Source organism: Pseudophryne corroboree, chromosome 4, assembly GCF_028390025.1.
Source record: "Pseudophryne corroboree isolate aPseCor3 chromosome 4, aPseCor3.hap2, whole genome shotgun sequence".
In the NCBI taxonomy this organism is placed as follows: domain Eukaryota; kingdom Metazoa; phylum Chordata; class Amphibia; order Anura; family Myobatrachidae; genus Pseudophryne; species Pseudophryne corroboree.
In genome coordinates, this window is record NC_086447.1 from 324134112 (window position 1) to 324161439 (window position 27328).

At 45.8% G+C, this 27328-nt stretch overlaps 1 protein-coding gene and 1 pseudogene across 1 annotated transcript in view; both read right to left on the reverse strand.

Moving 5' to 3' along the window:
• The window catches only part of LOC134909466 (T-kininogen 2-like), a 79131-nt gene that overhangs the window by 12424 nt on the left and 39379 nt on the right, over positions 1–27328 (reverse strand). Inside the window, exons 6-9 of the mRNA XM_063916356.1 lie at positions 20398–20508; positions 19608–19695; positions 18898–19046; positions 11861–11968 (exon numbers count right to left, since the gene is read on the reverse strand). Of these exons, the coding sequence (XP_063772426.1) occupies positions 11861–11968; positions 18898–19046; positions 19608–19695; positions 20398–20508 (456 nt within the window). The remainder of the gene's footprint in view (positions 1–11860; positions 11969–18897; positions 19047–19607; positions 19696–20397; positions 20509–27328) is intronic.
• On the reverse strand, positions 21275–21393 carry LOC134913182 (5S ribosomal RNA; annotated as a pseudogene).

Genomic DNA, 27328 nt, shown 5'->3' on the forward strand with positions numbered 1-27328 from the left:
CCATGCAGGGTGTGATCAATGGAATCCCGACACCCGGCATACCGACAGATATTCTCCCTCGTGCGGGCTCATTTGCGCTCGCCACGCTGTCGGTATGCCGGCGGTCGGGCTCCCGGCGCCGGCATGCTGGTCGCCGGGAGCCCGGCCGCCGGCATACCATACTACACCCAATCAATGGGCCTGATTCAGAGGTGGGAGCACAGCAATACTAGCAAGTAACTTTGTATCTGGAAGAAACCATGTTGCAATGCAAGGAGTGCATATTTACACATACACCCAAACACACACACACACACACACACACACACACACACACACACACACACACACACACACACACACACACACACACACACACACACACACAAAAACAGAGGGTGCTACGCAGTAAACTGATCACTATTACTGATGGTATAAATGTTCATATGCACAAAAATGAATAAAACAAAGTATCTTATTGAACCAATGTACTGTCTCAAATGATTTCACAAGTTCTTTCAGGTTGAGTCATCATGCAGACCCCAATAGTGAAGACTGGTATGTCCGGTATATTCTGAAAGTATACCCTACCACCAAATCTCCCGAAAATAAGGGCCCAATGGCCAATCATTGCTTAATCTAAAAGAATATTTCTCTAACGTCCTAAGTGGATGCTGGGGACTCCGTAAGGACCATGGGGAATAGCAGCTCCGCAGGAGACTGGGCACATCTAAAGAAAGCTTTAGGACTATCTGGTGTGCACTGGCTCCTCCCCCTATGACCCTCCTCCAAGCCTCAGTTAGATCTCTGTGCCCGAACGAGAAGGGTGCACACTAGGGGCTCTCCTGAGCTTCTTAGTGAAAGTTTTAGTTTAGGTTTTTTATTTTCAGTGAGACCTGCTGGCAACAGGCTCACTGCATCGAGGGACTAAGGGGAGAAGAAGCGAACTCACCTGCGTGCAGAGTGGATTGGGCTTCTTAGGCTACTGGACATTAGCTCCAGAGGGACGATCACAGGCCCAGCTTGGATGGGTCCCAGAGCCGCGCCGCCAGCCCCCTTACAGAGCCAGAAGGCAGAAGAGGTCCGGAAAATCGGCGGCAGAAGACGTCCTGTCTTCAACAAGGTAGCGCACAGCACTGCAGCTGTGCGCCATTGCTCTCAGCACACTTCACACTCCGGTCACTGAGGGTGCAGGGCGCTGGGGGTGGGGGCGCCCTGAGACGCAATAAAAACACCTTGGATGGCAAAAAAATGCATCACATATAGCTCCTGGGCTATATGGATGCATTTAACCCCTGCCAGAATACATAGAAAAACGGGAGATAAGGCCGCCGATAAGGGGGCGGAGCCTATCTCCTCAGCACACTGGCGCCATTTTCCCTCACAGCTCCGTTGGAGGGAAGCTCCCTGGCTCTCCCCTGCAGTCACTACACTACAGAAAGGGTTAAAAAAGAGAGGGGGGCACTAATTAGGCGCAGTATTAACTATACAGCAGCTATAAGGGGAAAAACACTTATATAAGGTTATCCCTGTATATATATAGCGCTCTGGTGTGTGCTGGCAAACTCTCCCTCTGTCTCCCCAAAGGGCTAGTGGGGTCCTGTCCTCTATCAGAGCATTCCTTGTGTGTGTGCTGTATGTCGGTACTTTTGTGTCGACATGTATGAGTAGAAAAATGATGTGGAGACGGAGCAGATTGCCTGTAATAGTGATGTCACCCCCTAGGGGGTCGACACCTGAGTGGATGAACTGTTGGAAGAAATTACGTGACAGTGTCAGCTCTGTATAAAAGACAGTGGTTGACATGAGACAGCCGGCTACTCAGCTTGTGCCTGTCCAGACGTCTCATAGGCCGTCAGGGGCTCTAAAGCGCCCGTTACCTCAGATGGCAGATATAGACGCCGACACGGATACTGACTCCAGTGTCGACGGTGAAGAGACAAATGTGACTTCCAGTAGGGCCACACGTTACATGATTGAGGCAATGAAAAATGTTTTACACATTTCTGATAATACGAGTACCACCAAAAAGGGGTATTATGTTCGGTGAGGAAAAACTACCTGTAGTTTTCCTGAATCTGAGAAATTAAATGAGGTGTGTGATGATGCGTGGGTTTCCCCCGATAACAACTGATAATTTCTAAAATGTTATTGGCATTATATCCTTTCCCGCCAGAGGTTAGGGTGCGTTGGGAAACACCCCCTAGGGTGGATAAAGCGCTCACGCGCTTGTAAGGGCTCTACCCTCTCCTGAGATGGCCGCCCTTAAGGATCCTGCTGATAGAAAGCAGGAGGGTATCCTAAAATGTATTTACACACATACTGGTGTTATACTGCGACCAGCAATCGCCTCAGCCTGGATGTGCAGTGCTGGGTTGGCGTGGTCGGATTCCCTGACTGAAAATATTGATACCCTAGATAGGGACAGTATATTTTTGCCTATAGAGCATTTAAAAGATGCATTTCTATATATGCGTGATGCACAGCGGAATATTTGCCGACTGGCATCAAGTCTAAGTGCGTTGTCTATTTCTACCAGTAGAGGGTTATGGACACGTCAGTGGTCAGGTGATGCGTATTCCAAACGGCATTTGGAAGTATTGCCTTATTAAGGGGAGGAGTTATTTGGGGTCGGTCTTTCAGACCTGGTGGCCACGGCAACAGCTGGGAAATCCACGTTTGTACCCCAGGTCGCCTCTCAACATGAGAAGACGCCGTATTATCAGGCACAGTCTTTTCGTGGACAAGCGGGCAAAAGGTTCCTCATTTCTGCCCCGTGACAGAGGGAGAGGAAAAAGGCTGCAGAAATCAGCCAGTTCCCAGGAACAGAAACCCTCTCCCGCCTCTGCCAAGCCCTCAGTATACGCTGGGGCTTTACAAGCAGAATCAGGCACGGTGGGGAGCCCGTCTCAATGAATTTCAGCGCGCAGTGGGCTCACTCGCAAGTAGACCCCTGGATCCTTCAGGTGATATCTCAGGGGTACAAATTAGAATTCGAGACGTCTCCCCCTCGCCGTTTCCTAAAGTCGGCTTTACCGATGTCTCCTTCTGACAGGGAGACAGTTTTGGAAGCCATTCACAAGCTGTATTCCCAGCAGGTGATAATCAAGATACCCCTCCTGCAACAGGGAACGGGGTATTATTCCACACTGTTGTGGTACCAAAGCCGGACGGCTCGGTGAGACCGATTCTAAATCTAAAATCTTTGAACACTTACATACAGAGGTTCAAATTCAAGATTGAGTCACTCAGAGCAGTGATTGCGAACCTGGAAGAAGGGGACTACATGATGTCTCGGGACATCAAGGATGCTTACCTTCATGTAAAAATTTACCCTTCTCACCAAGGGTACCTCAGGTTTATGGTACAGAACTGTCACTATCAGTTCAGACGCTGCCGTATGGATGGTCCACGGCACCCCGGGTCTTTACCAAGGTAATGGCCGAAATGATGATATTCCTTCGAAGGAAGGGAATTTTAGTTATCCCTTACTTGGACGATTCCCTGATAAGGGTAAGATCCAGGGAACAGTTGGAGGTCGGTGTAGCACTATCACAGGTAGTGTTGCGGCAGCACGATTGGATTCTCAATATTCCAAAATCGCAGCTGGTTCCGACGGCTTGTCTTCTGTTCCTAGGGATGATCCTGGACACAGTCCAGAAAAAGGTGTTTCTCCCGGAGGAGAAAGCCAGGGAGTTATCCGAGCTAGTCAGGAACCTCCTAAAACTGAGCCAAGTCTCAGTGCATCAATGCACAAAGGTTCTGGGTAAAATGGTGGCTTCCTACGAAGCAATCCCATTCGGCAGATTCCACGCAAGAACTTTCCAGTGGGACCTGCTGGACAAATGGTCCGGGTCGCATCTTCAGATGCATCAGCGGATAACCCTGTCACCAAGGACAAGGGTGTCCCTCCTGTGGTGGTTGCAGAGTGCTCATTTTCTAGAGGGCCGCAGATTCGGCATTCAGGACTGGGTCCTGGTGACCACGGATGCCAGCCTGCGAGGCTGGGGAGCAGTCACACAGGGAAGGAATATCCATGGCTTATGGTCAAGCCTGGAGACATCACTTCACATAAATATCCTGAAGCTAAGGGACATTTACAATGCTCTAAGCTTAGCAAGACCTCTGCTTCAAGGTCAGCCGGTGTTGATCCAGTCGGACAACATCACGGCAGTCACCCACGTAAACAGACAGGGTGGCACAAGAAGCAGGAGGGCAATGGCAGAAGCTGCAAGGATTCTTCGCTGGGCGGAAAATCATGTGATAGCACTGTCGGCAGTATTCATTCCGGGAGTGGACAACTGGGAAGCAGACTTCCTCAGCACGACCTCCACCCGGGAGAGTGGGGACTTCACCCAGAAGTCTTCCACATGATTATAAACCGTTGGGAAAAACTCGACAGGTATTGCGCCAGGTCCAGGGACCCTCAGGCAATAGCTGTAGACGCTCTGGTAACACCGTGGGTGTACCAGTCAGGGTATGTGTTCCCTCCTCTGCCTCTCATACCCAAGGTACTGAGATTGATAAGATGGAGAGGAGTAAGCACTATATTTGTGGCTCCGGATTGGCCAAGAAGGACTTGGTAACCGGAACTTCAAGAGATGCTCACGGAGGATCCGTGGCCTCTACCTCTAAGAAGGGACCTGCTCCAGCAAGGACCCTGTCTGTTCCAAGACTTACCGCGGCTGCGTTTGACGGCATGGCGGTTGAACGCCGGATCCTGAAGGAAAAAAGGCATTCCGGATGAAGTCATCCCTATCCTGATCAAAGCCAGGAAGGATGTAACCGCAAAAACATTATCACCGCAATTGGCGAAAATATGTTGCGTGGTGCGAGGCCAGTAAGGCCCGACGGAGGAAATTCAACTGGGTCGATTCCTACATTTCCTGCAAACAGGAGTGTCTATGGGCCTGAAATTGGGGTCCATTAAGGTTCAAATTTCGGCCCTGTCAATTTTCTTCCAAAAAGAACTAGCTTCAGTCCCTGAAGTTCAGACGTTTGTAAAAGGGGTACTGCATATACAGCCTCCTTTTGTGCCTCCAGTGGCACTTTGGGATCTCAATGTAGTTTTGGGTTTCAAAAGTCACATTGGTTTGAACCACTTAAATCTGTGGAGTTAAAATATCTCACATGGAAAGTGGTCATGCTGTTGGCCCTGGCCTGGGCCAGGCGCGTGTCAGAATTGGCGGCTTTATCCTAAAAAAGCCCTTATCTGATTTTCCATTCGGACAGGGCGGAATTGAGGACTCGTCCTCAGTTTCTCCCTAAGGTGGTTTCAGCGTTTCACCTGAACCAACCTATTTGTGGTGCCTGCGGCTACTAGGGACTTGGAGGACTCCAAGTTGCTAGACGTTGTCAGGGCCCTGAAAATATATGTTTCCAGGACGGCTGGAGTCAGGAAATCTGACTCGCTGTTTATCCTGTATGCACCCAACAAGCTGGGTGCTCCTGCTTCTAAGCAGACTATTGCTCGTTGGATTTGTAGTACAATTCAGCTTGCACATTCTGTGGCAGGCCTGCCACAGCCAAAAATCTGTAAATGCCCACTCCACAAGGAAGGTGGGCTCATCTTGGGCGGCTGCCCGAGGGGTCTCGGCTTTACAACTTTGCCGAGCAGCTACTTGGTCAGGAGCAAATACGTTTGTAAAATTCTACAAAATTGATATCCTGGCTGAGGAGGACCTGGAGTTCTCTCATTTGGTGCTGCAGAGTCATCCGCACTCTCCCGCCCGTTTGGGAGCTTTGGTATAATCCCCATGGTCCTTACGGAGTCCCCAGCATCCACTTAGGACGTTAGAGAAAATAAGAATTTACTTACCGATAATTCTATTTCTCATAGTCCGTAGTGGATGCTGGGCGCCTATCCCAAGTACGGATTGTCTGCAATACTGGTACATAGTTATTGTTACCAAAAAATCGGGTTATTGCTGTAGTGAGCCATCTTTTCTAGAGGCTCCTCTGTTATCATGCTGTTAACTGGGTTCAGATCACAAGTTGTACGGTGTGATTGGTGTGGCTGGTATGAGTCTTACCCGGGATTCAAAATCCTTCCTTATTGTGTACGCTCGTCCGGGCACAGTATCCTAACTGAGGCTTGGAGGAGGGTCATAGGGGGAGGAGCCAGTGCACACCAGATAGTCCTAAAGCTTTCTTTAGATGTGCCCAGACTCCTGCGGAGCCGCTCTTCCCCATGGTCCTTATGGAGTCCCCAGCATCCACTACGGACTATGAGAAATAGAATTATCGGTAAGTAAATTCTTATTTTATATTCTTGATAAAATAATGTACAAGCTAAAATATTGCTTTACAGGATTAAAAAGGTGTATAAATATCCAGTGTTGCCAATAGGGGAGATGATACTATTCCTATCACCAGCTTTACGGGTGTGAGCTCAGGGCAGGATCCTCTCGGTTAGCACATGGATACGGCACCGCAATACCATATGCATTTCGTCCATACAGATGGACTTCTACAGGGGTACATAAAAAAGGGTGCATATACACATCACTAGTAGATCATATTTTCGCTGGCTGTTCTTAGAAATACGTTCTCTCATATAAAGAATTATATAAAAAAAGTTGACTCCAATAGTATGTCAGTCCTCTGGCTTTTAGTATATACAGTATATATATATATATATATATATATATATACACATACATTATTTATTTTTTGCATGCAGGATGAATACTGGCTGCTTTTGCATGTAGCCCACAAATGCTGATCATCTTTATTTTTACACTACAATTAAGATTTAACTTTGGACACGCCCCCCTCATATCTAAATCTCTCCGCAGTTTTTGTATTTGCCCCTTCTGCAATGCAACATGGTTTTACCCAGGTGCAGTTACTTGCTCTTTTGTGCTTTACTCCCATCTCCGAATCAACCCCTATGTTCATGTAAGAAAGGGTAAATCATCTTGTACTACCAAAAAGTATTTGTAAGAAAAAAGTTTTAAGGCAAACTGAATGGACCAAGTGGTTCTTATCTGCCGTAAAATTTTATGTTTCTATGTTTACGTGGTTATAAGGAAAGTGTAGGAGGATATTAGTGGCCAAAACTTTTATTAATGAATGCAACATGAAAACCGGAATGTATCATTTTGCAAATAAGTGTTCACCGTATTTTGGGGTACAATTAAATGTCTCTATTGTGTTTTGTAAGTCTGCATAGTAGTAGAATATTAGGAAAAAATGTTTGCATCTACTATCAGCAAGTTAAAAAAACAACAAACCCTTTTCATCAATATAACACATAAAACACAAATACATACTGTATATGTCTTACACAGTGGCATATCTATAATGGGTGCAGAGTGTGCGGTACACATGGTCGCCTGAGTCCAGGGGGGCCCACACCGCACACCCTGCACCCATTTCTTCAATGCTTACCCCTCTGGAGTCCCACATCGGCAGTAGCAGCACTGCAGAAATCACTCGGAAAATGGCACAGAGGCCATTTTCTCAGCATTTCGCGCACAAGCAGCAGGTAAAGCGCTGGGAAGAGCAGTCACAATTTCTCAATATCTAGGCCACTTTATCTCAGCATTATTTTCTTACTGAATAGTAAAATATCATGGTTGAGTGCGTTTGTCATGAAAAAATATTTGTGGACCTAAGTTGCAACTAATTAAAACGACCCATATGACTAGTATGAGAATTGTGATATTTCTAATAATGTAAGTATGTGCAGACCTTATACTTTGAATGCCACGTTAAAATGTTACACTATAGCTAGAAACCAAACCCAGATGAGGATCGGCATTCAAAAAAATGGACTGCCACCCTGAAGAATATAAATATATCTGCCACAACATAGAATGTGAAAAGAGACTGGAAAACTGGACAACCTTTATGGAGATTGAACAGAATATGGGAAGAGTGAGACAAGCTACTGTAGGGTTAATCAAGATTGGGTGAAAGTGGAGAAAAGGTAAGTACATACCTATAAGTACAGTATTGCTTTCCCAGTTATTCTAGTATTGCCGTTAGGATAAATTTCTTTATTGATGTTAAGGCCTTTTCAATTTTAAATTTAATTCAACCTGACTTATTACAATTGGAAAACTTTTGGGAATAGCAGGAACACAGGTTGGATATTAGATGTCGATAGTCATAAACTCAGCATTCATCATGTTAACATGAAAATGTCGGCTTGGCCATCATGTCGACATAGACATGTCGATATTCATCATGTAGACATCATGTAGAGACTGGTAGCCCAGTGTTGACTTACCAGCTCCTGACAACTGCACTGGGTCCAGCAAAATCTTCTGGGTCCCAGTGGTCATGCAACCATTACTTCTGGGTCAGACCTGTGACCTTCTTGCATTCTTCCAGTGACTTTTTCTCCCATGTCCCTAACCCTAATCCCTACCCCTAACTCTCCATCAAGTGCCAGACCCAATCCCCCCAAGCCTAATACTAACCCTTCCACCTGAAGCTTAACCCCAATGTCAACATTTCACCTTTCAACATTCTTAGAATGTGGACACATTGCATTCTAACATTTAACAATGTCGCCATCATAACTGTTGACATTGTGGTGTCAATATTATGAATTTCAACATTTTCATTGTTGACCTTTCAACTACATATCAAACTGGATACAGTCCCCCTCTCAACTGTCCCAATAATCTCTCTGTCACCTTCTCCCCTGCCTTTGACCACCAGTGTGTGAACTGGGCCTGACTTAATGGATTTATTTATGTGTGCCTACTGTGAATGACCTACTGTCCATCTGAGAGAGGTTCAGCTCTGACTTACTATTCATGAAGAAGAGTAGACTAGGCTAATACGAGGAACTGTGATTTCATCTTCTAAATTTACACTGAGGAAAAGAGGCTCAGCCCCATTGGTTAATGTGTCAAAATGATTGCTGCTTTAAAAAAAAAACAGGCAGACTTGCAGAAAGCCCCACACCTCCAGGAACTCAGAGGCTATTACATTCAGCCTGAAATGTATTATATCTAATATACAACAGCAATATAGAAGAGTGTGCCAAATTTCAATCTATCGTGGTAATTCAGACCTTATCGCTAGGGTGCGTTTTTTGCATCCCTGCGATCAGGTAGTTGCCGTCTACAGGGAGAGGGTATGGGGTGTGTGCGATCGCATTCATTGGAGACCTGCACAAACATAAGTTTGTGCAGTCTCTGTACTGCCCAGGACTTACTCAACCGCTGCGATGATCGGGGCCGGAGCTGACGTCAGAAACCGTCCTTCAAAACGCCTTGCTACTCCTGTGTTTTCCCGGACACTCATACAAAATGGTCAGTTGCCACCCGCAAATGCCCTCTTTCTGACCGTCTCCTTGTGATCGCAGGTGTGTTCGGAATTTTCGCACCATCCCGTCGCTGTCCGGCAATCCCTGTTGCTATGGTCCGTCGCGCCTGTGCATTGCGGTACATACACATGCGCAGTTCAGATCTGATTGCAGGCTGTGAGAAAATGCAGCCTAGCGATCAGGTCTGAATCTGCCCCTTAATTCACTTATGTTTAAATACTGATAAGTAAAGTGATGATGAAATTGTTCATTTGATGAGAATGATTGAAGAATCACAATCAGCTTTATTGACCAGGTATACTTGCGTACACTAGGAATTTTTCTTCGGTTTGCTATACAATAGCCAAGTAGGTAACAGATAAGCAGGTGGGGGTGGGCAAGTAAAGTAGTACAGATAGGAATACCGTAGGGACACAAGTGAGTTACATGTACATCTATTCAGTCAATGTTCAGGAGTTCAGCAGGCAGACCGCTTGGGGAAAGAAACTTTTGAGGCTTCTGGTGGACCTGGCGGGGACGGCCCTGTAACACCTGCCTGAAGGAAGTTAAACATGCTGTGGCTGGGTGTAGCTGGTCCTTTACTATCTTCGTTGCCCACTCTTTAGCTCTGGACAGGTGCAGGTCCTGGACTGAGGGAAGGTCGGCCCGATGATCCTCTCTGCGGTACTGACCACCTTTTGGAGCCTGCATCTGTCCCTCATGCTGGCGGAGCTGTACCATACCGGTATCGAGGAGCACAGTACCGACTCCACAATTGCGGAGTAGAAGAGGAGCAGAAGCTTCTGTGGGATGTTGAACTTCTTTAGTTGCCTGAGAAAGAACAACCTCTGCTGTGCTTTCCTGACAGTGGCGTCAGCGTTGGACCCCCATTTAATGTCCCGGGAGATTGTGGTCCCTAGGAACTTGAAGGAGTCCACTAGCGATACCACACTGTCAGCAATCATTAGCGGAGGTGCACTAGCTGACTTCTTCCTGAAGTCCACTATCATCTCGACAGTTTTGAGGGGGTTGACCTCAAGGTTGTTGTGGCTGCCCCACTGGGCCAACCGGTCTACTTCCCGTCTATAGGCCGATTCATCCCCGTCCTTGATGAGGGCGATGACAGTGGTGTCATCGGCAAATTTGATGATCTTTACTGATTGCGCCTCTGAGGTGCAGTCATTTGTGTACAGGGAGAAGAGCAGGGGTGAGAGGACACAGCCCCAAGGGGCCCCTGTACTAATGGACTGCGCTTGAGAGGTGAATTCCCCCGCTTTCACCACCTGTGTCCTATCTATTCTGACTGATTGAAGTAATGATTGGTTAATGGATATGAAAGTAATTTATTGATGATGTGGGGAAAATTTAGTTAATTATTGTTAAGGGGTTATGTTGAATTTGCATGCTATGATGATCTTGAATGAGTAAAATGATAACGTGGGGTATCTGATAGCATGTGTGAGTTGGTCTGTTTGCAAGTAGGGGGTTTGATGGTATAATGAAGAGGTTTGATGACCTCTTCCCCACATGTATGTGGGGAAGTGTGATGGCATGCGAATGGATATGATGGGTATGTAAGGGGGCTGACAGCATGTGGGTAGATGTATAGTTTTAGGGGTGTGATGGCCATTTATATCTTTTTCTCCCCAGGTCAGTAGTTTCCCTCACATTGTGGATGCGGCAGTAGTGTGAGAGAACATGAAGAATCTAATGATTAATATTTGGACACTCTACACAGCAGAGAGGAAGGGTTTGTGCTAATCACATATTGGAACATTGTGATATTTGGGCATGTGGAAGGTGTGGAGAAGTCTGTGGGACATGTACAGGGCACATGGGAATGTCTGATGGCATGTGAGGATGTTTACCACTTCTTATACCCTCTAAGAACAAATGTAATAATGGAGGAGCTCAACTGAGACTCAGACAGAAAAATGGAATCATCCACATTACTTATAGCAATACCAGTTCAAGACAAGTTCTATATACAGTACAAGTTAAATTGCTGAAAATATAAAATATAAGTTATGGAAGTTTACTGAGACACTGAAAGTCACACAATACCTTGAGAGGTCAGAATGGCCCCTGGGCTTCCAATTGGGTAACTGTGATTAAGGGGAGACCAAAGCATGTGCATGATATTTAGAAACACCAGTTTTGGAGCAGTTGTTTTTTTACATTTATCAAAACAACTTTTGTTAAGGTGGGTACACACTAGGCGATGTGCTCTATGAGCGACATCGCCTAGTTTTCCCCCGGCCGGGGTGGTTGGTGGACAGGCATACACACTGAGTGATATGACGTTCATATCGCTAAGTGACGTCACGCAGCGGCCGGGCCGTGCAGACAGCTCTTGGACGACAGTCCAAATTAAGCTGCCTGTACGGCTGACAGCGAAGGTAGTTAATGACCGGTGGGGCCACGCATCGCTGGTCGGCGGCAGCATACACTTTTGCAGGGAAAGTGAGCAACGTCGCTCAGAAAGGGTGAAAATTAGCAGCGTCGCTCATTTTCTCGGCAAGTGTGTATGCACCTTAAGACTGTTATTGTATTGTTACACTGTACTATTTGCAATTGTATCGTCATTTGTTTTACTTTAAACTGTGTGTAACTTACACCATGTGGCTGAATGGCACAGTCATCTCCCAGGATGAAGTGGTCAGGTTTTGAACAGTTGGTCTCTTGAATACTGAGACTCGCTCCATACTCTTTTTTATTTGCAGCCTATGGTTTAAAAATAAAAAAAAACACAAAAAGAAACAAATATGATTATGCTAGTTTGCAGCTTTAAATAACACCTGTCATATTTACAATTTATATAAATGCCCCCATTACTATCTAATTTATATATCATGAATTCATAAATAGACCCCACAGAGAGTAAAATATGTATGCTACAGAAGATGAACTAAAAACGTTAGAATATTACAAAATTATAGGTCAATATGTTCATTCTGGTATAAAAAATATTTGACATGGACAGATCAGACTAGACTTTGTTCAGCAGATGGTGAAAGTTCCCCCTGGTGCTCCGCCCTGCCCTCCTCCCCATATGTGTGGACTAACAGAAGTGCAACCCTGTCCACCTGAACTCAAGTGCAACTTCATTTACAGTATTAAGTAAAATGACCTTTAACCAATTATTATTATTATTATTATTAATAACCATTTCATTCAACCACCAATTTGGTAAAAGATAATAACATGCTGTACAAAACTATACATATCTCTAGAGATAGAAATATGTCTATATATAGATATATTTGCGTATATCTATTAGAGAGGTTTAGTTACCTGAGAACTGACCCCCCCTCCCCCCCCACACCCCCGAACTCATGCTCCGAGCCCGGATCTGAGTCCGGCTCTGGACTTTCCTCCAGACTCAGAAACCAGAACGAGGCAAAACGTCAGCATCCCACTGGCGGATTCTTGCGGGATTTGAACCCCATATAAATAGCCGCGCGTCACCGCTATTTTCACTCCGAACTTGGAGAGTGAGGGAGACAGACCTCTGTCTCTCTCTGTGAGTGGTGGCGTTGGGTGGGGTTAGTGTGTGCTCTGTGGGGGTGCTGCTGCAGTCACTGTGGTGCAGGGCCGTAACTAGGTATGTGCGCTGTGTGCCTTGCACATAGCACAGGATGACCTGGGGTGCAACCAGCTGCCATCATAATCTATACTAGACAGCGGCAGCACCAGTGCCTGAGTGTCAGCTCCGCCTCCCCTCCTCCCCAAGCCGGACTCGGAGCTTAAAGTGCTGTGCAGCTGCAGGAAGCCACGAGTAATGCCTGCCCACCCCCTTCCCCCGGCCTCATGGTAACAGTGAGCCACGACTCACTCCTCCAGCATTACTGCCTGACACCCACGCCCTCAACCGCAGGAGCTTACAGCAGCGCTGGGCGACTCCTTCCTCTGTGTGCAGACTGACAATCTATGTGCAGTGCCCGTGGAAGCTAAAATCCACCACCTCCCGCGGCTCCTACAGTCTGAAGGGATGTATAGCTGGGATGCCGCTCTGTGGTACAGGCCATAAGGTAAAGTCAGCACAGCATGAGAGAGGAGGGAATGGGGGAAGGTGGGCAGGCACAGGTGCAATCGCAGGATATTTCAGTGGGGGAGGATGGGGGGACTCTGTAAATGGTGACTCTGCCTGCCGGAATGTGTAAATGGTGACTCTGCCTGCCATAATGTGTAAATGATGACTCTGCCTGCCGTAAGGTGTAAATGGTGACTTTGCCTGCCGCAAGGTGTAAAAGGGAGCTCTGCCTGCCGTAAGGTGTAAAAGGGAGTTCTGTCTGCCGTAAGGTGTAAAAGGGAGCTCTGGCTGTCTTAAGGTGTAAATGGTGACTCTGCCTGCCGTAAGGTGTAAATGGTGACTCTGCCTGCCGTAAGGTGTAAAAGGGAGCTCTGCCTGCTGTAAGGTGTAAAAGGGTTCTCTGCCTGCCGTAAGGTGTAAAAGGGAGCTCTGCCTGCCGTAAGGTGTAAAAGGGAGCTCTGCCTGCTGTAAGGTGTAAAAGGGAGCTCTGGCTGTCTTAAGGTGTAAATGGTGACTCTGCCTGCCGTAAGGTGTAAATGGTGACTCTGACTGCCGTAAGGTGTAAAAGGGAGCTCTGCCTGCTGTAAGGTGTAAAAGGGTTCTCTGCCTGCTGTAAGGTGTAAAAGGGAGCTCTGCCTGCCGTAAGGTATAAATGGTTACTCTGCCCGCCGTAAGGTGTAAATGGTGACTCTGCCTGCCGTAAGGTGTAAAAGGGAGTTCTGCCTGCCGTAAGGTGTAAAAGGGAGCTCTGCCTGCTGTAAGGTGTAAAAGGGAGCTCTGCCTGCTGTAAGGTGTAAAAGGGAGCTCTGCCTGCCGTAAGGTATAAATGGTGTCTCTGCCTGCCGTAAGGTGTAAAAGGGAGCTCTGCCTGCTGTAAGGTGTAAATGGTGACTCTGCCTGCCGTAAAGTGTAAATGGTGACTCTGCCTGCCGTAAGGTGTGAAAGGGAGCTCTGCCTGCTGTAAGGTGTAAAAGGGAGCTCTGCCTGCCGTAAGGTGTAAAAGGGAGCTCTGCCTGCCGTAAGGTGTAAATGGTGACTCTGCCTGCCGTAAGGTGTAAAAGGGAGCCCTGCCTGCTGTAAGGTGTAAATGGTGACTCTGCCTGCCGTAAAGTGTAAATGGTGACTCTGCCTGCCGTAAGGTGTGAAAGGGAGCTCTGCCTGCCATACGGTGTAAAAGGGAGCTCTGCCTGCCATACGGTGTAAAAGGGAGCTCTGCCTGCCGTAAGGTGTGAAAGGGAGCTCTGCCTGCCGTAAGGTGTAAAAGGGAGCTTTGCTGCCGTAAGGTGTGAACGTGAGCTCTGCCTGCCGTAAGATGTAAATGGTGACTCTGCCTGCCGTAAGGTGTAAATGGTGACTTTGCCTGCTGTAAGGTGTAAAAGGGAGCTCTGCCTGCTGTAAGGTGTAAAAGGAGCTCTGCCTGCCGTAAGGTATAAATGGTGACTGTGCCTGCTGTAAGGTGTAAAAGGATGCTCTGCCTGCTGTAAGGTGTAAATGGTGACTCTGCCTGCCGTAAGGTGTGAAAGGGAGCTCTGCCTGCTGTAAGGTGTAAATGGTGACTCTGCCTACCCTAAGGTGTAAATGGTTACTCTGCCTACCCTAAGGTGTAAAAGGGAGCTCTGCCTGCTGTAAGGTGTAAAAGGGAGATCTGCCTGCCATATGGTGTAAAATGGAGCTCTGCCTGTTGTAATACCTGTGCTGTGTTAGGGGTGCTGTCTTGGTTGTCACTGGCTGTCACTGATGTTTCATGTGCTGCAGTTGTACATGGGTGTGGCTGTCCTGGCTGTCACTGTGTTATACAGGGTGTAGGGGCACTGTCCTCCTTCATGCTGTAAAATATAGGGGTGCTGCTGGCCCTGTATGTTGTAAAAAATCAGAGGTGCAGTTGTTAAAAATTAAAAGCACACTGCTGTATGCTGTAAAATATAGGAGTACTGCTGGCCCCGTATGTTGTAAAAAGTCAGAGGTGCAGTTGTTAAACATTAAAAGCACACTGCTGTATGCTGTAAAATATAGGGGTGCTGCTGCTGTTCAAATAACATTACACTGGCCCTGTATGTTGTAAAAATTCAGAGGCACAGTTGTTAAATATTAAAAGCACATTGGTGTATGCTGTAAAATATAGGGTGCTGCTGGCCCTGTATGTTGTAAAAAGTCAGTGGCGCAGTTGTTAAAAATTAAAAGCACACTGCTGTATGCTGTAAAATATAGGAGTACTGCTGGCCCTGTATGTTGTAAAACGTCAGAGGTGCAGTTGTTAAACATTAAAAGCACACTGCTGTATGCTGTAAAATATAGGGGTGCTGTTGTAAAAAATCAGAGGTGCAGTTGTTAAACATTAAAAGCACAGTGCCGTATGCTGTAAAATATAAGGGTGCTGTTGTAAAAAGTCAGAGGTGCAGTTGTTAAACATTAAAAGCACACTTCAGTATGCTGTAAAATATAGGGGTGCTGCTACTGTTCAAATAACATTACACTAGCCCTGTATTTTGTAAAAATTCAGAGGCGCAGTTGTTAAAAATGAAAAACACACTGCTGTATGCTGTAAAATATAGGGGTACTGCTGGCCCTGTATGTCATAAAAATTCAGAGGCGTAGTTGTTAAAAATTAAATGCACACTGTTGTGTGCTGTAAAATATAGGGGTGCTGCTGGCCCTGTATGTTGTAAAAATTCAGAGGCGCAGTTGTTCAACATTAAAAGCACACTGCTATATGCTGTAAAATATTGGGGTGTTGCTGTTCAAATAACATTACACTGGCCCTGTTTGCTATAAAAATTCAGGGGTGCAGTGAAAATCAGTGTACATTGGCCGTGTCTTGTATGCTGTAATAATTCTAGGGTGCAGTGAAAATCAATGTACACTGGCCCTGTCTTGTATGCTGTAATAATTCTAGAGTGCAGTGAAAATCAATGTATACTGCCCCTGTCTTGTATGCTGTCCTGTTGCTGATATTGAGATTGAGAATGTCACTGTAGAAGTACACCAGGATGAGGAGGAGGAGGATTTTGATGGTGATGTGGTTTGTTGGAATAAGGCACCAGTGGAGACAGTTGTTGGCCATGGGATGAAAAAACCTATTGTCATGCATGGGCAAAATACAAAAAAATCCGCCTCTTCGGTGTGGAATTATTTCTTCACAAATCCGGACAACCATGTGTTGCCTTTGTCAATCCATAATAAGTAGGAGTTAGGACGTTAACCACCTTGGAGCATCCTACCTTATACGTCACCTGCAGCGCATTCATCATAAGTCATTGTCAAAGTCAGAAACTTTGGGTAATAACGTAAGCAGTCCTCTGATACCTAAATGATGTGGATTTGTTTGAATATTATTTCTCTGTGAGGATAAGGATGTAAACACTGAAGGGGGGGTGGGGAATCTGAGGATGAGGACGACATCTTGCCACTGTAGAGCCAGTTTGTACAAGGAGAGATTAATTGCTTCTTTTTTGGTGGGGGCCCAAACAAACCATTCATTTCAGTCATGTGGCAGACCCTGTCGCTGAAATGAGTGGTTTGTTAAGGTGTGCATGTACTGTTTATACAACATAACGGTGGGTGGGAGGACCCAAAGACAGTTCCATCTTGCACATCTTTTTCTTCTTTGCATTATGTGCTCTTTGGGCCTAGTTTTTAAAAGTGCCATCCTGTCTGCCACTGCAGTGCTACTCCTAGATGGGCCAGGTGTTTGTGCCGCCCACTTGGGTCGCTTAGCTTAGTCATCCATCTCAACTCATTGCACATCTTTTTCTTGTTTGCATTATGTGCTCTTTGGGGCCTAGTTTTTAAACATGCCATCCAGTCTGACACTGCAGTGCCACTCCTAGATGGGCCAGGTGTTTGTGCCGCCCACTTGGGTCGCTTAGCTTAGTCATCCAGCTACCTCATTGCACCTCTTTTTATTCTTTGCATTATGTGCTCTTTGGGGCCTAGTTTTTAAAAGTGCCAACCTGTCTGACACTGCAGTGCCACTCCCAGATGGGCCAGGTGTTTGTGCTGCCCACTTGTGTCACTTAGCTTAGTCAGCCAGCGACCTTGGTGCAACCTTTTGGCCTAAAAACAATATTGTGAGGTGTGAGGTGTTCAGAATAGACTGGAAAGGAGTGGAAATTAATGTTATTGAGGTTAATAATACCGTAGGATCAAAATTACCCCCAAATTCTGTGATTTTAGCTGTTTTTATGTTTTTTTCAAAACTCATCCAGATCCAAAACTAAAACCCGAAAAGGTGGTGTTGGCAATACCAATCCAGATCAAAACATGAGCGGGGATCTAGATCAAAAACCAAAACACGAAACCCGAAAAGTGCCCACCGCACATCTCTAATATCTATCTATCTATCTATCTATCTATCTATCTATCTATCTATCTATCTATCTATCTATCTATCTATCTATCTATCTATCTATCTATCAGTTGCCAGGCCATCAAAATGACAGAAAAACATAACAATAATGTTATCGTCGTCAGCTTTGTGTGCCCAAATGGAGCAACACTTGAATTACTCTGTCAGGCGCCATTTAGTGGCTGCCGGTTTGCAAAACACTTGAAATCTCCCCATAGATGTGAGGAGCAGCTGTATCCTTTTAACATATATGTGTGTGTATGTATATGTATATATATATATATATATATATATATATATATATACATACATACATACACAGTGCATCTGGAAAGTATTCACATCGCTTCAACAAAGTATTGTGCAAAGGCTGTGAATACTTCTGTACATGTGATTTCTTAGTTTTTTATTTGTAATAAATTTGTCAATTTGTAAAAATCTCCCAAAATTTTTTTCACATCGTGTGTAAAATTTTAAGGGAAAAATTAATTTATTTCATTTTGGAAAAAGGTTGTAACATAACAAAGGCCCTCATTCCGAGTTGATCGCTAGCTGCCGTTGTTCGCAGCACAGCGATCAGGCTAAAAATCGGCATTTCTGCGCATGAAGTGATTGCAAGGTAGGAGTAGGTTTGGAGCTGCTCAGAAACGACATGAAAATTTTTTCGAGCAGTTCTGCTAACCTTTCGGTCGCACTTCTGCTAAGATACACTCCCAGAGGGCGGCGGCCTAGCGTTTGCACTGCTGCTAAAAGCAGCTGGCGAGCGATCAACTCGGAATGAGGGCCAAAATGTGGAAAAAGTAAAGTGCTGTGAATACTTTCCGGATGCACTGTATATATACTATATATATATATATATATACATACACACACATATATATATCTTTCTATTTATATATAGTAGACTGAATGAGACGAACAGCACTCAGAAACACGCAACAGTAATAAACACCACTTACACAGCTGGTCTAAATTATATACTTTGTGTGTATATATACACACACACACACACACACACACACACACACACACACGTATAAAATAAATAAATAAATATATATATATATATATATATATATATATATATATATATAGATATATTAATGACATAATGTGATGTGTATCCTATGCCCCAAACCACCTAGGCCCTATTATCATCCACTGAGATAGACCAAAATCCTTGGCCACAATTACAGTGTCTTCAGTAAGCCATTAGTTTTGGGGACATATCACTAGCATAAATTAATCTGGAGAATTTAAAGATTTTTTTTTTACCAACTTTCTGGTAGCGATGCCAACATGGCTGATTTTATATAGGTTTGTGTGGTTATGGTCTGAATTATATTCTGTAATGAATTGGTTCAGTAGGTTCAGCAGCTCAGGGTCATTAGATTCCACGTGATCTGGGCAGGTAAGGCAAAATTCTAAAGAAAGAAAATAAGGAAATGAGAGTTTAGATAGGTCCTTGGAACAATGGGGCAAATGTATTAACCTGGAGAAGGGATAAAGAAGTGATAAATCAGTGATAAGCGCAAGGTGATAACGCACCAGCTAATCATTACAGATTTGAAAAATTACAGTTAGGAGCTGATTGGTTGAAACTTTATCACCATGCTATTTATCACTCTCCAAGGCTTGATGAATCTGGGCATAAGATTGACATTATGAACCCTGTGTATTTTGTGTTCTATATATAAACAACATTGGTTACAAAGTATTATCTATCCTGTTATGTTAGGAGTAGAGAAAGTGGTGTTGTATATGTTATATTTTGCAATCATAAAGATATATTTTCAAGAAGGTAATATTATAATCAGTGTACTATACTGTACTGCACATTGACTCCCTTTAATGGGAGCTGTCCAATGATATTGCACAATTCACACCAAATCACCACAACCTGCTGTATTATTATGTAATGAAAACATTTAACAACACTCACATAGTAATAATGGTGATAGAATGCCATACAGGTGCCTCCTTACCCGTGGTGTGCGTAGTACATTGTACAGATAAGTCTTTTATTTGTTCCGTTGGAGCCACAAACACATCCGCATTACACCAGCCGCTTTGCTAAAATAAAATGCATAGAAATGTTTGCAATCAGAGTTTTTTTTAATTATATAAACAATCAGAAATCATCAATGTGAAAACTTTTGTTTCTTGTCCTATAGTACATTTTTCAGGATGTAAAAAAGTTAATTGAAGGGCAATTAAAGCAAATTCAGCTCTGTCTGGGTATATAAATACAGTATATATATATATATATATATATATATATATATATATATGTATATGCACACACATAATATAAGGCAAGCAGCACGCACAGTATAATCCAACTTCAGCAGTGCATTCGACCATTGACGCAAATCGGGTCATGTCGCAGGGTCTGAGTGCCTCTGTAGATACACAGGCTGAGCTGCACTCCAGGGATGCAGAGGGCTCTCCAGTAGCAAGTAAGATCGCAACTGCTAATTTATGCAAACCCAGAAAACTGCCTGTGCTAACCTGAGCACCCCTCGTTACCACCCCCAAACACTGTCTTCCTATCACTCACTTTGCGACTAGCTCCTCGGTGCAACTGCAATCGAAATTCACTCGCTGAGCGCGTCCACTACGGCTTAGATGCATGCGCAGTAAGAATACGACGATTTGCGTACAATAGTAGCTTTGCGACCACATCTGAATTAGGACTAATGCGAAGAAGAACATGTGCAATAACAGGGATTGTAGTGATTGTGATGCATAAAAAGAAGAGTTGAGAAGACTCACCCCATTGATATCAAGTTTGCATTCTTCTGAAGTGAAATTAGGATATATACTTTTAGAGCAGTTGGTTTGTCTAACATCAAACATCAGATTGTAGTTCCACCCGCTGACCACCTAAATCAGGCACAAAAATGAGATCAGAATCTTTTCCTCTAAAAATAAAATTAAAACAAAAGTTTTTACATCTTGGTTATTTTATAGCTACAGTTTATTTCTCCGTTTTCAATGGCCATTTCAGGCAGAAGTAGTCTTTTTCTTAATATTAGCAGTTATTTCAGTAAAATTGTAACACTTGGTTACAGATCAATGGGTCGACAGAAGGTTGACAATGTCTAGGTCGCTTTGCTCACCATGCTTCGGGCAAGGTTACTCAAACCAATTATAGTCCATATGGATGGTAAAGTATGAAAAAGAGTTACATGGAGAGAAAAAGAAGACTCTTTTCTGGGTGCACTCTTAGAATGTAGTCAGAAAACAACTATAGTATTTAAAGATTAATAAAAAAGTTTTTATTCATACATTATTAAAATATGACAGTTGATGTGTCCTCGACAGACATGAAAGCAACAAACAAAGTATTAAAAATTCCACACATAAATTGTCTCTGATATAGTAAATATATATACGAATTAACCCTGAATAGGGGGACCATATGTGTGGTATCAGCGTTGTCACCAAAACAGTCGCTACATAGATTGAGTATGAAACCACGGGTATGTGTACTTATGACTGAATGTTCAGATAGAGCGGTTCCACAAGTAGGGGAGTGCCTATGTTAAATGGATTATCGGAAAAAGATTTAGGGGGCAAACGGCTGTACGTGCTTATTGCTGGAAATAAAGTGTGTAAAGATAGTGCACAGAGTATGCCGTACCTTAAACCTCTACTAAACTCGGTCTTCCTAGTAGGTCACCCATCCCAGTACTGACCCAGCTCAACACTGCTTCGCTTCCAAGATCGGACGGGGTTGGGCGTTAACAGTGTGGTATGATAGTAGGGGGGCCAAATGCCTTTATTACTCCGGGATCACTGATGAAGAAGATGACAAAAGTATAGGAAAAAATTAGATGGATCTGCTGCCAGGAAGTGATCAAGCCCGAACAAGGGAGAAATGCGTCTTCTGCCAGCAGTGCCAGCTCCATCACCATCCAATCTGGACCACGGTTCCCGCCGCATCAGCCGCACAGATACCTTACAGACCCCCGCAGCAGTCCGTAAAACCTGTAATCATAAGTACACATATCCGTGGTTTCATACTCAATCTATGTAGCAATGGTTTTGGCAGAGCCGGACCTAACCAATATGATGCCCTAGGCAAGATTTTGGCTGGTGCCCCCTAGCACCACCCTGGTTCCGCCTAAGACCTTGCAACTCTCTCCCAGCACCATCACTCCTCTCCCATAGCAGTCCTTATTTTAGTGTTCCTACCCCCTATATTTTAAATAGGAACAGTTCGCACATTTGGTGCTCAGCCCAAAAAGGGGTGTGTTTTTGCTGGAAAAGGGCATGGCTACACAATAGTAACCCCAATTCCAATTACGCCACACAGTACTGCAACTTTATTCACATTTGATAATTCGATAGTGTCCATAATTCATATTACATCCCACAGTAGTATCACTTTACCGTATAAACGTTACTCCTCACAGTAGTGCCCCTTATTCACATTACATCACACTGAATTGCTCCTTATTCACATTAGACGACACAGTAGTGCCCTTTCTATACGCAACGCCACATAGTAGAGCACTTTATGCACATAATGCCACAGAGTAATGCCCCTTACACATATGAGACACATTATTAATGTCCATATATATATATAATACGCCTTACACATTATGACAATCTTTATTAATGCCCTTTTACACATAATTCCCCTTACACATATGCCGCACATTATTAATGCCCTTATACACATAATGACACACATAGTGCCCCCTACACATTTGCTGCACATTATTAGTGCCCCTATACACATAATGACACACATACAGCAGTACCCTGTACAAATATGCCGCACATTATTAATGCCCTTATACACATAATGACACACATAGTGCCCCTTACACATATGTTGCACATTATTAATGCATTTTTACATGACTCACATAATGCTCCTTACACATATTCCGAACACTGCTGCACAACCAACCCACTCACATGCAGACAACACTCACACTGCCACTAACACTGTGACCTCTGCCTCTGCTTGGATACAGATGTGTCCTCATGAATCTTGCCTCAATGCTAATGTCGGGCACCTTTTTTATGAAAATGCAGCTTATTTGCATTGTTATGTGGCTAGAATGCGCAAGCAGCTTCTGCTGATTAAAATTATATGTAGCATGCCTATATATTGTGTGAGACTGTGGCTGTATCTGCATATGAAATTCTACACACAGAATATAGGCATGCTGCATATCATTTTAATCAGCAGAAGCTGCTGATGCCCCTAGGCTTATCAAATGCCCTAGGCAATTGCCTAGTTTGCCTATGCCTATGGCCGGTTCTGGGTTTTGGAGACGACACTGATACCACACATATCAGAGACGATTTATGTGTGGAGTTTTTAATATTTTGTTTGTTTGTTGCTTTCATGTCTTTCGAGGACACATCAACTGTCAATTCACAAACTATGAAAAAGTCCTGAAAATGATTTTTTCATGTCGACCTTTTGACCATGTCGATCATATGCATGCAGAGGCGTAGCTAGGGTTTTTGGAGCCCAGGGCAAGATCAATAATGGCGCCCCCCCCCCCCCCCCCCCACACACACAAAAAAAAAAAATACAAAAGGAAAGTATGTGCAGACGCCACCGGTGTCACTGTATATAAAGATGTCAGGGTGTGTATGTATAGATGTAGGTGCAATGGTTGAGGTTGAATTTTTGAAGGTGGAATGAGAGTGTAGATAGCTCCGAAAAAGGGGCGTGGTCACTCAAAAGGGGCGTGTCCTTCAGTGTAGTAGGACCCCTTATACTATCTAGTACTGGTGCCCCTTTCACATTATAGCACACGGTATGAGCTGAAATTCACATTACCCCACACGGTATGAGCCGAAATTCACATTATAGCACACGGTATGAGCCGAAATTCACATTACCCCACATGGTATGAGCCGAAATTCACATTATAGCACACGGTATGAGCCGAAATTCACATTACCCCACACGGTATGAGCTGAAATTCACATTACAGCACACGATATGAGCCGAAATTCACATTACAGCACACGGTATGAGCCGAAATTCACATTACAGCACACGGTATGAGCCGAAATTCACATTACCCCACACGGTATGAGCCAAAATTCACATTACCCCACATGGTATGAGCCGAAATTCACATTACCCCACATGGTATGAGCCGAAATTCACATTATAGCACACGGTATGAGCCGAAATTCACATTACCCCACACGGTATGAGCTGAAATTCACATTACAGCACACGATATGAGCCGAAATTCACATTACAGCACACGGTATGAGCCGAAATTCACATTACAGCACACGGTATGAGCCGAAATTCACATTACCCCACACGGTATGAGCCAAAATTCACATTACCCCACATGGTATGAGCCGAAATTCACATTACCCCACACGGTATGAGCCGTAATTCACATTATAGCACACGGTATGAGCCAAAATTCACGTTACAGCACATGGTATGAGCCAAAATTCCCATTATAGAGTGAGGGGATCCTACCCCCTTAATTAACTAATCTTGCGGGGCACTATGGTGAGGGGAGCCTACCCCCTTAATAGACTAATTGCAGAGTTTAGCAGCGGAAGGGCTGCAGCGGTTTCTCACCCCAAGCTGCGGCGCTTCTGCCACCTCCGACACTCCACATCTTCGGCGCTACCCGGGATGCAGAGCACCGCACCGGGGATGCACCCTTTTCAGTGTGGTCTGCTGCGCTCCGAAGGGGCTCTTCTCTCCTGCTGCAGGATCCCGATGTGCGCCGTCCTCCCCGCTGTTACTGCCACGGTAAGCATTAGTATCGTTTACCGCAGAGGCCATTTACTGAGGCATATGTGTTAAACCTCGGGAACTGAGATGCCCTTCTCACCATACAGCTGTGTGGCCGAGCCGGGCGGGGGGACAGCCAGCAGCATGCCGGATATCAGCAGCCGAGGGTGCGGGCTGTACATACTTGAGGCAGCTGGAAATTCAACAGTGCTGAAAGCCTCCGGAGCCCGCAACCCCGGTGCTGCAGTACACCGGCAGAGGACACCCATTCCCCGAACCCTGCGTAGCCCAAAGCCGGAGATCGACAGCATGTTGAACACGGAAGTAGAAGCCGCTTATTGCCGGTCAACATGCTGCTGATCTCCGGCTTTGGGCTCCGCACATGCCTTACAGTCCGCACCCTCGGCTGCTGATATCCGGCATGCTGTCCCTGCTGCTGACTTTCCACCTGCCCGGCTCTCCCACCCAGCTGGATGGTGAGTGAGAAGGGCATCTCAGTGCCCGTGGTTTAATACATATCCCTCTTTGGTAAATGGCCATTAGTACATCCCGCCCACACACACAGACTGCCCGACCCACTTACTTACACACACACACGCTGTAGACTACACACACACACAGACTGGCCACCCCCAAACCCCACACACACCCACTTAGACTACACACACATTCTCATACTTTCCCCTCCCCCACACACACTGGACTGCAAAAATTTACACACACTCACACTGTCCCACACACACACACACAATTAACACACACTCACACTGTCCCACATACACACGCACACTGTCCCACTCTCCAGTGGCGTGCGGTGAGGTTAGTGGCTGGTGAGGCACTACAGCCATAATGTCCGCCGAATCCTGCCGATGACCCCTACCACCACCGAGCCAATTGCCGCCACTGCCTCTGAGCCGATGCCCGCTGCCACCACCAATGGCTTACAAACCCGCCCACCATCAACTGACCCAGCCCTCCGCCACTAATTTGCATCTCAGTCCGATGCCGCCAATGCCCGCTCATCATACTTGTGATATATTGTACATTTTTATAGAAAAAAATAATAATTAGTGTTTGGGACTGGGAAGGGAGTGGGAGGAGGACATGAATGCAATTTTGTTGTCCAGGGCTTCCATTATCTTAATGGAGATGGGTCTGAATGGGTTAAAAAATGTACAAAAAAAAATGCGTGAGGTCCCCCCTCCTAAGTATAACCAGCCTCGGGCTCTATGAGCCGGTCCTGGTTGTTTAAACACTGGGAAAAAATTGGACAGGGGTTCCCCGTATTTAGACAACCAGCACCAGGCTCTTATTCCGGTCCTGGTTCCAAAAATATGGGGGACAAAAGATGTAGGGGTCCCCCGTATTTTTAAAACCAGCACCGGGCTCCACTAGCCAGGGACATAATGCCACAGCCAGGGGACACATTTATGTAGGTCCCTGCGGCCATGGCATTACCCCCCCAACTAGTCACCACTGGTCGGGGTTCCCTGGAGGAGTGGGGTCCCCTTAAATCAAGGGGTCACCCCCCTCCAGGCACCCAAGGGCCAGTTGTAAAGCCCGAGGCTGCCCCCCCCATCCGTGGGCGGTGGATGGTAGGCTGATAGCCATGTAATTAAAAAAAAGAATATTGTTTTTTGTCGTGGAACTACAAGGCCCAGCAAGCCTCCCACGCTTGCTGGTACTTGGAGAACCTCAAGTACCAGCATGCGGGGAAATAACAGGCCCGCTGGTACCTGTAGTTCTACAACAGAAAAAATACCCAAATAAAAACACAACTCGCACACCGTATTAAAACAAACTTACACACTCACACATACTTACCTATATCCCACGCCGATCACGTCCACTTGTCCAGTAGAATCCAATAGGGGTACCTGTAAAAATGAGAGACAGATTACTTACCTACATCCCACGCCGGTCACGTCCACTTGTCCAGTAGAATCCAATAGGGGCACCTGTAAAAATGAAAATGATACTTACAAACTTCAATCCACAGGAGGAGAGAGAGAGAGAGAGAGAGGGGGGGGGGGGGGGGAGGAGGGGGGGGGGAGAGAGAGACTAACCTGCTGCTGCTGGGGAGACCGGCACACACTGCAGGGCCACGACGGGAGGACGGAGCCGGTGGAGGAGGGGGAGAGCCGCACACCGCCGCTCCTGTCAGCGGGAGGACGGAGCCGGCGGAGGAGGGGGAGAGCCGCACAACACCGCTCCTGTCAGCGGCAGCGGAGGAGGACGGTGGGGGGAGGGGGCGCACAGTGTCCCCCCCACACACACACACACACACTTAACACACACGCACACTGTCCCACACACAATTAACACACACGCACGCACACTGTCCCACACACAATTAACACACACGCACGCACACTGTCCCACACACACAAATAACACACACGCACACTGTCCCCACTGTCCCAAACACACACTCACACTGTCCCACACACACACACACACACACACACACACACACACACACACACAATTAACACACTCACACAATTAACACACATTCACACTGTCCCACACACACACACACACACACACACACACACACACACACACACACACACACACACTTAACACACTCACACTGTCCCACACACACAATTAACACACTCACACAATTAACACACACACACACACACAATTAACACACACACACTGTCTCGCACCCCCCTCTCCCGACAGAAAAAAACTATAAACATATGTAAAGCCCGCTCACCTGTTAAGGCCGCGCACGCACCTCCGAAGTCGCGGTCGCGCGCACGCGCGATCGCGTACTGTACAATGTGCAGGGAGGAGGGGGGGGATGAGGGGAGGCTCCTGGCTGCCGCTGCCTGTCCAGTGTGACAGGCACAGCAGCCGGGGAGACAGGGAGAGCGCCGCAGGTAGCGCCGGCGGAATCCCTGTCGCATGGGGTGAGCGGGCCGTGCCGGTGGCGCCCCCTCTGTT